The sequence below is a fragment of the Eretmochelys imbricata genome, chromosome 2, assembly GCF_965152235.1.
Source record: "Eretmochelys imbricata isolate rEreImb1 chromosome 2, rEreImb1.hap1, whole genome shotgun sequence".
Lineage (NCBI taxonomy): Eukaryota > Metazoa > Chordata > Testudines > Cheloniidae > Eretmochelys > Eretmochelys imbricata.
The window spans coordinates 41472336-41486826 of record NC_135573.1 but is presented as its reverse complement, the minus strand read 5'-3'; the positions used below and the strand labels follow the sequence as shown (position 1 = coordinate 41486826).

The window sequence follows — 14491 nt, the reverse complement described above, 5'->3', positions numbered from 1 at the left end:
CAAATAAGGCCATGGATAATCTCAGGGTTACTGTATGTAGCATGTTGCTGTTCTTAACGCTATCTCCTTTTCCTTTTGCCGTTTATATCAATTGAGACTGACACTCAAAACACATAACAACAAATTGTATTGTCTGTGAGGGTTGCCAAACTGAGAGAAACAATAGTGCGCTTACAAAACACATAGACATATTGATAATTTGTGTTCACCAAGCAAAATGGTAATAATTAAGAAAAAGATTATAGGGGAAATCTGGACCTTATTCAAGTCAATGGGAGTTTTGTCACTGAATTCTATGGAGGAAAGATTAGGGTTGCCAACTTTTTATTCACACAAAACTGAACACCCTTGCCCCACTCCCTTCCTTGGCCCTCCTCTGAGGCCTCCCCCCTGCCCCGCCCCTTCTCTGAGGTCCTGCCCCCGCTCACTCCATCCCCCCTCCCTCTGTCGCTCGCTCTCCCCACCCTCACTCACTCTCTCATTTTCACTGGGCTGGCTCAGGGGATTGGGGTATTGGAGGGGGTGAGGGTGCCGGCTGAGGGGACAGGCTCTGGAATGGGGCCAGGAATGAGGGGTCTGGAGTGCAGGAGAGGGCTTTGGGCTGGAAGGTGGAGCCAAGGGGTTTGGTATATGGGAGGGGGCTCCAAGATGAGGCAGGGGGTTTTGGGTTTGGGAGGGGGTATGGGCTCTGGGCTGGGGGGCTGGGTTCTGGGGTGGGGCCAGAAATGAAGGGTTCAGGGTGCGGGAGGGGGCTCCGGGCTGGGAAGAGATTTGGGGTGTAGGGGGTGAGGGCTTCAGCTGGGGGAGCAGGATCTGGTGTGGGGTCGGGGATGAGGGATTTGGGGTGCAGGAAGGTGTTCCAGGCTGGGACTGTGGGGTTCAGAGGGCACACAGCTCACGCCTCCCTTGACACATTCCCACGCCTCCCTGGGGAGGCCTGCCCATAGTTTGAGAACTGCTGATCTAGAGCAGTAGTTCTCAACCCATGTCCCGTGGGCCACATGTGGCCCAATTAGCACACAGCTGCAGACCAGCTGGGTGCTAAAGGCTGTTGGGTTGTGCGGCAGGTTCCGGGTTCCTAGCTGCCCAGCACAGCAGGGTGTGGGCTGCCCAGCCTAGCACGTTGGGGGGCTGGGATCAGGGCTGCCAGCTGGCCCCACACAGCAGGGGTCCAGGGCTGCCGTCTAGCCATGTACAGCAGAGGTCCGGGTTTGGGACTGCCACTTGGCCCCGCAGCATCTGAGGTTAGGTCTTCTGCCCAGCCCCACACAGCAGGTGTCTGGGGCCCGGGGCTGTCAGCCATCCTCGCACGGTGGGGTCCAGGGTCTGGGGCTGCCAACCCCATGAGGTCGGGATCTGGGCTGCCGCCTGGCTGCCCTACCTCACAGCCGGGTCCAGGGTCAGGGCTGCTGCCTGAACCTGCACAGAGGGGTCCGGGGTTCCTGCCACCCAGCCCCCTGCCCAGGGCTCCACTTCGTGGAGGGATTTCTGGGTGGGAAGCTCTGAACGTAGGGATCTGTGGGAGGGGGTGGGGAGCACACTGTGGTTCTTAATCTGTTGCCCAGGCAATATGCGACCCACAGTGATAAATAGGTTGAGAACCACTGGTCTAGAGGTACAAAACATAGGTCAAACTAAGTGCAACAGAAAAATCTTTCACCTGACTGTTGAGAGGGGCAAAGAATCCTCCCTGTACAGTGCCTCACAGCAAGGTTCTCCCATTTAATAACAGGGTCACTTGTGTGGAAATTTTCCCAGTCACACTTCCCTGTACTTTTGCAGTTCTCGCTTTTTTGGAGTATGAATTGTGCTTTTGTACTTGTGGTTGCCAGCTACTGTATTCTGATACCAGCTCATCTCTACTTCCTAACAGCTGTTCTGAATTTTTTCTTCAGTTTCCATGTATGCCATTTTGCTTTATTAACTGAGCTTGGCTAAAAATAGCAACTCAAATTGACATTATAGTGATATATGAGTTTTAAAAATAATCTAATTAGTTTTCTTGTTTTCTTTTTTACCTGCAAGTTACACACTTAGGCTTTTAGCATATTTTCCTACCACATTTTCCGTACTCTTAGTTACCAGGCTAATAAACCTGTAGTGTTGTATATAGTTACTTGACTGAGGTGATTTTCATTTGACTATATCTGGTATAAGACGGTTATTGCAATACTATATTTAGCTCCAAATTGCTTAGGATCAAATCCTGACATACAAGTGTAGGTGTTTCCTAATGCTAAGCGTAATTCAGTAACAGAAATCTTGAGGGAGACTGCCAAACTCACATCACGTCCCATATACTGGAACATATATGTAGCCTGCAAATCAAAGGCAATATTTTGTCATAAAAGAACATTTTAGTGCTTTCCTTGTAAAGCGGTGAGTCTTCTAATTCGGACTGGTGGTAGAACCAGTCAATAACAGCTAAGCCATTGGACTCTTTCTTTCTTTCTTTCTTCCAAATTATCTTTAAGATTCTCAGATTTATAGAAAGGAGATAAGTGTATTTTAAATAGCCCAAATGCTGCCAAAGCCTTTTAGAACAGCTTGGTCCCCCTGACCCTGTTTAATCTGGGAGTTTTGGTCTCCCAGTGCTGCAGCTCTGAAAGAGGAAATTCAGTGACTCAAAGTCATGAGACTTTGGGAACATGGTTTGAGTCTTATGCCTGACCAAGCATCATTATCCCTGTTAAGTATTAAGGTTTTTTTTAACTAAACAGTTGGCTTCCTGGCTGACTAAGATTCCCAGTTCCTAGCCTTAGTGGGGCTTGTTACCTTTCTGACAGAATCAATACCTTCATAGGCTCATGAGATCCAGATGTTTTGGTTCCTTTTATAGATTGAAAGGACTTGGCTGTGATTTCATGGTTTTAGCTGCTTGCCTTATGGGTTGAAAGGGAGGAGGGGATATATGCTTAAAATGTGTTTTAGCTTTGGTTGATAGGAATACATATTTAAAAATAAAGTTGGGAAAATACTGGCAGGGATCAGTCTATTTGCATATGCAAGCAATAAACTCTATGTTGATGCATTTCAAAGTTTCAGTGTAAGAAATAGACATAATAAGCCAGAAAAAAGTTACCTCTTTTGTGGCAGATTCATCCTGTACTAAATATGGTTTGTGGACAGGATCAAGTCACAGGAATGTAAAGGATAAATGTCCTTGGTGTGCAGAGAGTTAAGCAGGCAACTCCCATTAACAAGGGCCAGTGTGTTTCATTTAATTCTCTGTGCTGTGTACCATGGTGAGAATTATACCATTAAGTATGTTGCATTATTGCGAGTTGCAGCAAATACATTGGTCCCTGACAAAAGTGATTATCTCAGTGGCCTGAGTTTTTAATAAGCTTGCATATGAATTAAATTTTTAGCACAGGGAGAGGTGGAGGGAACAGCTGAGACCACAGTTATTCTGTAATCCTACAGTTATAGTCAACAGTTTACATATGAGAACAAAATGCAGCCTCAGCCTCTTATCTCTGCACCATCTAAAGGAAATAAAGGATAGTCTTACATGAAACCTATTTCTTCCCTCATACATAGGAACCTTAGTATCTTATTACAAATGCTAAAGTTGGTGTGGTGAAATCAGCCCAGACCACCTCTTGGGGAGCCTACATTACTGTTGTTTTCTAAATCCACTATGCATATACTTGTAATTACTCATTACATTCTAATGGACAAAATGCTTTAAAAAGGAGAAAGAGCAGTTCTAACCTTTGTGGCCTGTTTCTTCCTCCCCACCCCCATCCCGATCTGGTTTCTCTGTGCAAAGACATTCTGTTTTCATACCCCTCCTGCACGTGCTAATATTTAAACAGTTACAATATAAACGAGGAGGGAAAAGGCAGTGTTGTGTACTGTGGGTGGTTCATTTTGTCAGTTTAATATTGAAAACATATGTGAACATTTATATAAATAGAAAATAATTGAAGAATGCCATATTGTTACTTATAAAATAATTCTACAATGGTTAACTGGTCTTTTCTGCACACGCGTGTTGCTGATATATTGAAGTTTGCTTGGTGTGGCCAATTTTGCCTTTCAGATAATCTTTTTCCCCATATCCTTTCTTCCATTCCCACCAACACTTCACTCTGCCAACCACAGATAGTCTGTCTCAATTCATTTACATGCTATTGATCACTCTTACTGCACTAGAAACCCATTATAACATGAGTAGGGCCCTACCAAATTCACAGCCATGAAAAACGTGTCACAGACCATGAAATCTGGTCTCCCCTCATGAAATCTGTTCTTTTGTGTGCTTTTACCCTATATGATACAGATTTCACGGGGGGACACCAGCATTTCTTAAATTGGGGGTCCTGACCCAAAAGGGAGTTGTGGGGGGGGTGGTATCACAAGGTAATTTTAGGGGAGTTGCGGTATTGTCATCCTTACTTCTGCACTGCCTTCAGATCTGGGTGGCCGGACAGTGGTGGCTGTTAGCCAGATGCCCAGCTCTGAAGGCAGTGCCCCCCCAGCAGCAGTGCAGAAGTAAGGGTGGCAATACGATACCATGCCACCTTTTACTTCTGCGCCGCTGCCTTCAGAGCTGGGCAGCCAATGAGTGGCAGCTGCTGATCAAGGGCCCAGCTCTGCAGGCAGCAGCGCAGAAGTGAGGGTGGCAATACCATACCAGGCCATCAGCCGTTGCTCTCCAGCTGCCCAGCTCTGAAGGCAGTGACGCCGCCAGCACAGTGCAGAAGTAAGGATAACTGTACCACAACCTTCCCCCCCCGCCCCCACACACACACAATAACCTTGCGCCATCCCCCCCCACCCCCATTCCTTTTTGGGTCAGGACCCCTACAATTTCAACACCGAGAAACTGCAGATTTAAATAGCTGAAATCATTATATTTATGATTTTAAAAGTCCTATGGCTGACCAAAGTGGACCATGAATTTGGTAGGGCCCTAAAAATGAGTACTGTTTTGAGCAGAGTTATTGTTTTGAAGACATAGCCAATGCTTCACAGGCATCCAGCAGAGCTGCTCAAAAGCCAGTGTTTGAAATGCTTCTGTTCCAGGCCAAATAGGATACAATGGTCAGCATTAAAACATTGGCATTTGCCAGTTTGGTGGTATGAATGATACCTAGATTTTCCCCTCCTACACCTAATCCAGGAGAGAAATGTGGTTTCTGTAGCAAATATTGTCTTTTAACTGGCAACTCTTGTGTGACAGATATTGCAGCCACATGCGGTATCTTTGGGGACCATATTGTATTGTACATAGAAAGCATGAAAGCCTCAAAAAGCCATTATACTGAGATGAGCTGCACAGTTTGAGCTGGTAGAATAGTCCTTTGTACCAATACAAATGTATCTGTGTTTTCCTGGCTCACTTTGGGGTGGAAATAGGGGGTGGTTTCCTGTGCTATCTTGGATCACTGGGGGTGGGGTGGGGGATCCAGCGGGATCTGGGATCACTAAGAGGTGATTAATGCAAAATCCCAAGCCTGGCTATGTAGATTCTTCATCTTTTGAAGCTTCTCCTGCTGGGAAAGAGCAGGAGGGACTGGTTTTAACTGTTTTCAGGAGGCTGGAGGACAAAGAAAGACTTTTGGTATAAAAGGCTGAGTTTAAACAGACTCAGGGCCTTCCTTTTGGTTCAGCAAACAGGACCTTTGGTTGTAGGGTGGCTTCAACCCTTGCAGAAGGATTGGAAAGACTTTGACCTAACAGACTTCCCATGTAGAAGATGGGAGAGTCCTGGTATGTTTAGTGAGCATTTACATCCTTTTATCATTTTTATATGTTTTTTCTGTGACGCTTTTGCCTTAAAAATAAATGTACTTTGCTTTCTAAGAGCTGTGTGGTCACTGGTAAAAACCCTGTCATTGTTCTGGCAGTGAAAGTAAAGAGCAGGGGGCTGGATACGTCTGAGAGCTGCTGAGGATATCACTGTGTATGACAGGGGGATGTGCAGCCTTAAAACTCTGGTCAGAAAGGAGTGGGACCAGAGACAGCTGATGGCTTAAGGCCTGAGACCTGATTGGGCACTCCTGGAGCAGACCACAGAGGGGGAATACAGGTGCAATCACCCTGGAACTGTGACACCTTGTACATCTGTGTTCATGCCCCAGGGGACTGAAATGTTTTAATGCTGTCCTGAACACTCTCTCATACTATCACTGGCAGCTAACCCGGCCTGAAATTTAAAGCTTAGTGTCTTACACATTCTATCAACTATACCCATGGTTTTCAGCCTTTCCAGTGCTGTTAGCACATTGCAACAGAATGCACTTTCTGGTCCTTCTTCTCATCTTGCCATAAGGAAAGGGAGGGTTGTCGTGACCCCAGAGTGAGAACCCATGACCTATGCCATTGCACTGGAGATAGGGCTGAGAGGACACTTCCATTCTAATTCTCTGTTCCCAGTTACTTGTAACTTTTTTACCTTTCTAGAATGAAACCTTTCAGGCTTTTCAACTCAGCCAAGAAGTTAATTATTTTCAAAAATATCTTAATTTGTTTAGCCATTTTGTTGTCCAACAGTTGGGGAGGTGACTTAGGGCTTGGCTACACTTGCAAGTTAGAGCGCATTAAATCAGGCCCGGGCACCCTAACTCCTGAGGTGTCCACGCTGGCAAGGCACGTAGAGCGCCTGGACTCTGCAGCTGGAGCGCTCCTGGTAATCCACCTCCACGAGAAGCATAGAACTTGCTGCGCCCCAGCTGAAACGCCCGGGTGTCAGTGTGGACGACGTGTTGCGTTAGTGTGCTGTGATTGGCCTCCGGAAACGTCCCATAATCCCCTGAAGTCACGTGGCCACTCGTCTCATTCTTTTGAACTCTGCTGCAGGCATGCGGATATCCCCTTTCAAAGCTCTGTTTCTGACAGCCGGCTGCTTATCTGTTCTGGGACAAAGCAAACCCTTACTGTGGAATGCTGCTGCTGTGAGTGTGTGTCAGAGAGAGAGGCAGGGGGAAAAAGGGGGTCTGCTGCTGTCTGAACTTACAAGACAGCACGCTGACACACACTCTGCCTCCCAAAACACACTGTCTCTCCCCCCACATACACACAACACACTCCCTGTCACACTCCACCCACCCACCCACATTTGAAAAGCACGCTGCAGCCGCTTGCACACTGGGATAGCTCCCACAATGCACTGCTCTTTGTGGCGTTGCAAGAGCTGCTAACGTGGCCACGCCAGTGCACTTGCAGCTGACAGTGTAAACACATGGCAGCATTTTCCTTGCTGCGGTCTCTGAAGGCTGGTTTAACTCCCAGCGCTCTACATCTGCAAGCGTAGCCAAGCCCTTAGTCTTTATTTAAGTTGCTTTTCAGACACTTCCGTGTGTTCAGATATCTCAAAGACTTTTCTTTTAAAACTTTTAGCCTACCTATTCCTGAATTAGGAACTCCTATTTTTGCCACATCTGAAATACTTAGATCTTGAAAGAACCAAGATAAGGCAATTAAAACTAGTACATTGAGCATGCACAACACATTCTGTTGCTGAACTTCAGGAAACCTGTGGCACCAGGGTGACAGGTTTTGAACATTCATTGCTGGCAATATTTGTGTGAGATCATTTTCATAGTTACCAGTGAGTCAATTTTGCATGGGTCTATTATTCATGGGAAGCACTGCCCAATAACACTTACTTATGCTGTCATGAATTTCCCAGACATGTGCATAGAAGCAAAACCTCTAACTTGTGAGGATTTTGTGTGTTCTGTTAGATGCCTTCAAGACAGTTCAGGTATAACTAGTTCTAAACTGTCTCATCAGGGTCAGGTTATTAAGAGGACTAGTTAGTAGTGCAATGAGTTCGTGCCACCAGATGGGCTATTTTGTGAAAGCCTTCTGTTTTATGACAGGTTTCAGAGTAACAGCCATGTTAGTCTGTATTCGCAAAAAGAAAAGGAGTACTTGTGGCACCTTAGAGACTAACAAATTTATTTGAGCATAAGCTTTCGTGAGCTACAGCTCACTTCATCGGATGCATTCAGTTTTATGTTTTATGTTTCCTCAGAAAGGAGAGACTTATCAGCAATTCATATACGAGGAATGAGGCTTTCTGTTTTATATAGTTCATATACATATATATATACACATATATCTTGTCTGCATTCTCTTTAATTTTTTGGTATTGCATGCTCTGTCAGTAACATGTAGCTAATGGCAAATATTGGATTCTTACAAAAATAGTCTGCAAATAAATATTAAAATGTTCTTTTCTTATGTGTTCAGGGTAACATCTCCAACTTTGACATCGTCATGGAGTCTGATTCAGGTACCTTCATGCCGATGGGCCTGGCTTTTACAGGCAGTGATAAAGCTCGTGCCATCCTGAAGGAGATTATGCAGCTGCTGCAGCCTATCAATGTTACAAATATTTATGAAAATGGTGGTGAAACAGACACTGATTATTGGGTGAGAAATGGAGTACCAGGTAAGAATGCTGGATGAAGTCATAGACAAAGTGGCTGAGTTGGCCTGGTTGTTTCTGTATGCTGTTACTTCTTAAATTCTGGTTGTAGCTCTATTTGATGTTTGACAACATTTTTAAAAAATCTTTTTCTTGAGTAATATTTGTTAGAGAGGAAATGTGTAAATATTTAAAGACTAACCACAGAATTAGGACAGAATGTGTGTTTAAGCATCAGTTTAATAAAGATTTAGATTATGCATGGGACAACAGGCCTAAAATCTTCTTTTAGGCTTTACAATTTATATTAATCTTTCCTATACCAGTGGTTTAAAAATAGTAGAGAATTCCCTCAGCTTTATTCTAACACAGGACCCCAAAACAAAAATATCCCTTTGAAATTCAGCCCACTTCTCACTTGTTCTTATTTAATTTCATTTAAAAAATTTAATTGTTTTCAATAAATTTATTCTGTGGGGATTCAGCATTCAAAGACCAAAAGGTGATGATGCACTAAAATCTAGTGAAGGACAAAGCCCTGTAAATGTATTTGAGAAATAGGTTCTACATTTACTCTCAGTGACACTTCTGAGCTTCGTACAAGTAGCAATCTTTTTGCAAAAGTACTGTGACTTGAAACTGGAGCAGGACAAAACTTTTTGGACAAATAGTTTATTTGCCAAAAAATGCATTTTCGGGTTGACAGAAAGTATTTGCAAATTTGACGTGACAGCTTCAGCTGGGGAAAAGTTTTTCAGGGCCAGCAAACTGTGTGTATGTCCCCTTATAACCTTTAGCCATGTGTGTACCATTCTGTCCCTGTATAACTTTAGCCAGTGGTTAAGGCATTTGCCCAGATATGGGAGACCCAGGTTTGAATCTCAACTCTGGAGCAGAGACTTGAACTCACATCTCCCCTCTCCCAGGTGAGCATCCTAACAACCAGGCTATAGGCTTGAAGGATCTGAGACTAACTGAGCTTTTACCATGTTTTCAACACTTGAATAATAGCAGAAGATATTTTTGGTTTTGGTATTTAAAAACAAAACAAAAACTTTCTCTTTATGCTGGTTTACGTCTAAAGTACTTTGTTGTCTATTTGTGATACTGGAATGATACATGTCAGATAGTTTTGGAATCTTTCTGGCTTCTCTCTTCTCCTAACCTTGTGGAAGGTTGATAGGTACTGCAGTGGGCTGTGGAGCATGTGCCTCTTACTTTGGGGAAATGTTGTTTGCTTAGGGCTCAGATCTTAGTTGCACTGTTTCTACTCATGGGAGGCTAGGGTGACCAGAGCACAGGAGTAAAACATCAGGACACATGGGGGGGACAGCCACAGGCTCACAGCCCCCACCGGAGCCATGGGGGTGGGGGACGCACATGGGGGCAGGGGATGCTGCAAGCTGCAGGTCACGGGCCCGGCTCCGGCCCTCCCAGCAAGCCGCAGGTCAGGGGCATACAGCTCTGGCCCCCGCCACAAGCTGCAGGTCACAGGCACACAACCCCAGCTCCAGCCCCCTCCGCAAGCCGCAGGTAGGTGGTGCACAGCTCCAGGTCCGGCCCCCACCGCAAGGTGGGGGGGTCTCAGGGCTGGAGCTGGGGGTTTGGGGTGCTGACTCTGGGAGGGAGTTTGGGTGCAGGAGGGGGTTAAGGGTTGGGGCAGGGGTTGAGGTGTGGGGTACGGGCTCTAGGAGGCACTTAACTCAGGTGGTTCCCCAGAAGTAGCAATATCTCCCTCTGGGTCCTAGAAAGAGGCGCGGCCAGGCCGCTCTGTACAGAGCCTCGTCTGAAGGGCACTGCCCCTGCAGCTCCCATTGGCTGTGGTTCCAGCTGGCGCTCATGGCAGGGGCAGCATGCAGAGCCCCCTTGGCTATCCCCGCACCTAGGACCCAGAGGGAGATGTCACCACTTCGAGGGAGCTGCGTGGAGCCGGCAACCCTACAATATCAGGACAAATGGCATCCTGATCGCACATTGGTCAGGACAAAGAGTTAAATATTAGGACAGTTCCGATTGTATTGCGACATCCGGTCACTCTAGGGGAGGCTATGCTTCCCCGAACAGCCTGGCGTAGCCCCTCCCATGCTCCGCCCCCAGGCCTACTCCTGCAATTCCCTGCACTCTGCCCTGGCCCAGGCTGGCTGGGGTTGGGCAACGTGCCGCGGGGACTCGGGGAGGCTGGCACAAGGGCTGTGCTGCCCGCCCAGCGCTCTGACTCGGCCACCTGGTGCTCCAGGGCTGGGGGCGCTGCATCTGCGCCACCTGGTGCTCCAGGTAGGGGGCACTGTGACCATGCTGCCTGGCTGTCCGACGCCGGGGCCCATGGTCAGTGTGCTTTGGGCTCCTGCGGGGAAGGGCAGGGCAGAAGGGGAGAGGCCTCGGACTGAAAGAGCGGGGCTGGGGGCTAGCCTCCCCAACGGCCAGGTCACCAGCTGCTCATGTTTCTGTTCCATGCACAAGTTACTAAGTGGCATGTCAAACTGTTGTAACCCTGTAATTTACACATCCCTGATCCTAGGCTCTAACTGTATGTATTTTACAGCAGCATAAACATATGCTAACTTGGGGGATGGGTAAGAGCTGCCAATGGTCAATAACCATGCCACTTCATCTCCCTTTCTTCTGAAAGTCTGTGCATATGTACCACTGCTCCTGGACTTCAGATCTAGATGATCTGTGTGTCTGTGTAGTCATTGACATATGAGAATTTCCCAGTATATCTGGTGCATGTTTAGAAAATATAAAGGGGCAGAAATGCTGTCATGGTAAAATATGCTTTGGCATATTTGGGAAGAAAGATCCCTTTTTATAAAGAGATGGATTTTTCTAGGGACCAATACACTGCAAAGAAAAGGGAGAGTTTTCCCTCAGCCATGGGGTTGTTACTGGCTGATGAATTCCTCCCTCCACCCCATATTGTCTATTTCCATGTGTCCCTGACAGATTGGGACAGTGCCCAACCACCAACGCTGCCACCTAACACAGCCTTTACCACCTACATCTGTGGTCATGCCCCTGGTTGCAGAGGTGTGAATGGGTATGTAGAAATATCTGGAACCCCAGCTGTTGTCTGTGATTGGAGCATCAGAGGGGCTGAAGGGGAAGCATTGGGGATATAGAGGAATTCACCTATTTGTGAGGTGCATGATGAGAGAAACTGTATGGGGGGGGAGGGTCTTAAGATTCAAATCTATTTAACCCACTCAATAATTATACTTAGCTGTTACGTAGCAATTTTCATCAATTGAAATTCAGTTAACCTTTAACATTAAACATTAGGAGCATTAGCTGGTTTATTTCTTTGCTGTCTGAAACTTGGCTTCATTTAACCTCCTGCTAAGCGAATCACTAAGTACCCCCACAATGCAAAGTATGGTGCTTTCCCCTTGAGAGACGGAATGAAAGAATTAACTCCATTAAAAGAACTGCTGCTTCAGACTGTATCCTACTGTATCAGAGAGAAGGTTTTAAACATCTTGCAAGCTTCACGCTTTGTCTGCAGTATTCTCACTGTTCAAATGAACACTTATGGTATATGACAATATTGTAACAATCTGAACATACTATAACAGCTTTTCCGATGTTATCCAATTGAAACAAGCAGTCAAGTATTGACACTTTACCAATTTCATTTACATAGTTTTCTGAAAATTCACTTGGCTATTTTGTTTCCAAAACGCATTACAGAAAACATGGAATACGTCAGCGATATGAATTTGTGACCCAAAAAATTAAGTTTCTTATAATTTAATTTCTTACTGTATTAATTAGAGTTCAGGAGTAGCTTCTGTTCCCAGTATTAAAATCCACCTTCTCCTTTGAGTCAGAAAACCCCAGTGAAAACATTACTGCTTGTGCTTTTTACATTCATTCATTACTACGTCTGGTGAAGGTTTAGATTAGGTTTAGCTAGTCAGGAATTTATCCACAAAAGAATGCTGGCTCTTTTGTCTGGAAGGTTTACTTAATTCAGAGAAGGGACCAACTCTCTGGCCCAATTAATATTTAATTATACAAATAAATAGGAGAGAAAGATCTCTCCAACAGGCGGGATTGACTCTCTAGACCAGAGCACTCACCTGGGATACAGGAGACCTGGGTTCAAGCCGCAGTTCTGAATCAGGTAGAGTAGGGACTTGAACTTAGGTCTCCCACATGACAGGTGAGTGCCCCAGCCACCAAACTACTGGCTATTCTGAGGTGAGTGTCTTTCATATTTTTTCACAAAAATTTCAAAAGATCTCATTTTCATTCAGCATTGGAATGAAACAAAATTCTGAAACCGCAAAATTTTTCACAAAACAGGATTTTTGTTTTCCACCCACTCCTGGTTCAGACTACTGCACTCCTGCTTCTCGGAGTCTAAGCTATTTTCTTTTACATGGGAGTATGATTGAATATTGTATCACTCATTTATCCTTTCCCTTAAATTGTGGAACTTCACAGAGTACCCATATTTGTAGTAATAATAGCGCTAACTACTGTCAAGTGCCACAGATATGCGAAGTGATCTAAAAACATTAATTAAGCGTCCAAACACCACCTGTGTGGTACAAGAGGTGGAATCTATGTGGAAGAACACAGCAGTGGAATTTAATACATTATGTAGCTTCTGAATTCTTGAGAGCTTTCCTGCAGTGGTCTTTATATTCAACAATTTGGAGAATAATTTGAACCAAGAATGAGAAATCTCTACAATCATGTGATCTTTGTAAAATCAGACAATATTGTGTTTCTAACATTTGTGGTCTTATAACTGTGTTGCTTTTTCATAAAGCAGTAGACAAAGGCAGTTGAATGCTGTAAAGTCTATTTTAGGATGATCTAGTGATTTGAGATGGCCGTTCGTCTTAAAGAACTAGTTTGTTAATTATTCAATTGTCTTCCAAAATCCTTTATTTCAGTCACTTTTATTACACATTTCTGCTTTCTCTCAATTAAGCTTTATTTCTAAACTCTATATACACATAATGCCTTTTATTACAGCACATGTGCTCTACCAAGAGGCTTGGTCAACACTTGCAAGTATACTATATTGTTTCACATGTTGTGTTATAACAGGTTTGTCTGGTCTCTGAAGAGGTGGAAAGACATGTACTGACCCTAACTAGACAGATGTTCTAATATTTTAGTCAAGAAGACAAGGTATCTGATATATGAGAGAGGCAGTGTGTGCTTCCTGCACTCCCTTCTTGTTTCTGTCTCTGTCTTTTTCTGGTCTCAGTGCCACTAAATGGGACAGAATACCACATCCAGAAGGTGTGTGGGTTACAGTTACGCCCGGCAACTCAGAGTATGCTTGCAGGGGTGGGTGGAAGGGTGGGCAGGCCAGGCCGATTGTTCTCTTCTTTTCCTGCTACATACAGAGTTCCGTGCTGGGTTGGTATCGGTGAGTCCTCCCCATAGCCGTGGCTTTTGGAGGTAACGCTTTGATGAGATGCATAAGTTTGTCCCTCCCTCACAGCTATTGCTTCAGGCTGTCTGCAGACACAAGCGGTTGTCACTGAATTGGCGACACTTGGATTTAGTTGTCAAGCTTTTCCTTGTAACTACAAGGGCTAAAAACTTGAATTAAAACCAGGATTGATATAATCATGTGACTCCATGAGTCAGAGCTCTGAGCACAGGCCTGCAGCATCTGTGCTTTAATTGGGCATAGGCAAGAATTGTTTCACTTGAACGGGAGATTTTTTGAAGGTGGGGAGAGGGAACAGAAAATAAAAGCTTTCTTTAAAAATGTAGAAAACAGCATCCCCCTTTAACTTTTAGTATTTTCATAAATTGCAAAATAAAATATTCAATGTAGGATGTCACACACTATCGCTCTGAACATCAACTCCAGCAACTAAGCAGGAGTAAAATGACTCCCTCTTTCACAGGAGCACATAGCTAAGTGTGCTAAACTCCAAAAATGTCAATCACCAGTCGCCAGAAATACGCTCTATACATAGATATTTGAGTCAATTATACCATTTGCTAGTTTGTTTATCCCAATTCTGTCTGTTGGCCTCTATATTCTGGATTAGGTCATGTCTATGCTACAAACTTGGTTCAACACAAGTTACATTGGGGTAAAGATGCCAGAGTTAGCATATCATTTATGAG

At 44.9% G+C, this 14491-nt stretch overlaps 1 protein-coding gene across 2 annotated transcripts in view; it reads left to right on the top strand.

The window, feature by feature from the left end:
* CPQ (carboxypeptidase Q) overlaps positions 1-14491 on the top strand; it is a 259790-nt gene that overhangs the window by 188049 nt on the left and 57250 nt on the right. For both annotated transcript variants that reach the window (XM_077808923.1, XM_077808922.1), the window contains exon 7: positions 8209-8410. In XM_077808923.1, the coding sequence (XP_077665049.1) occupies positions 8209-8410 (202 nt within the window). The remainder of the gene's footprint in view (positions 1-8208; positions 8411-14491) is intronic.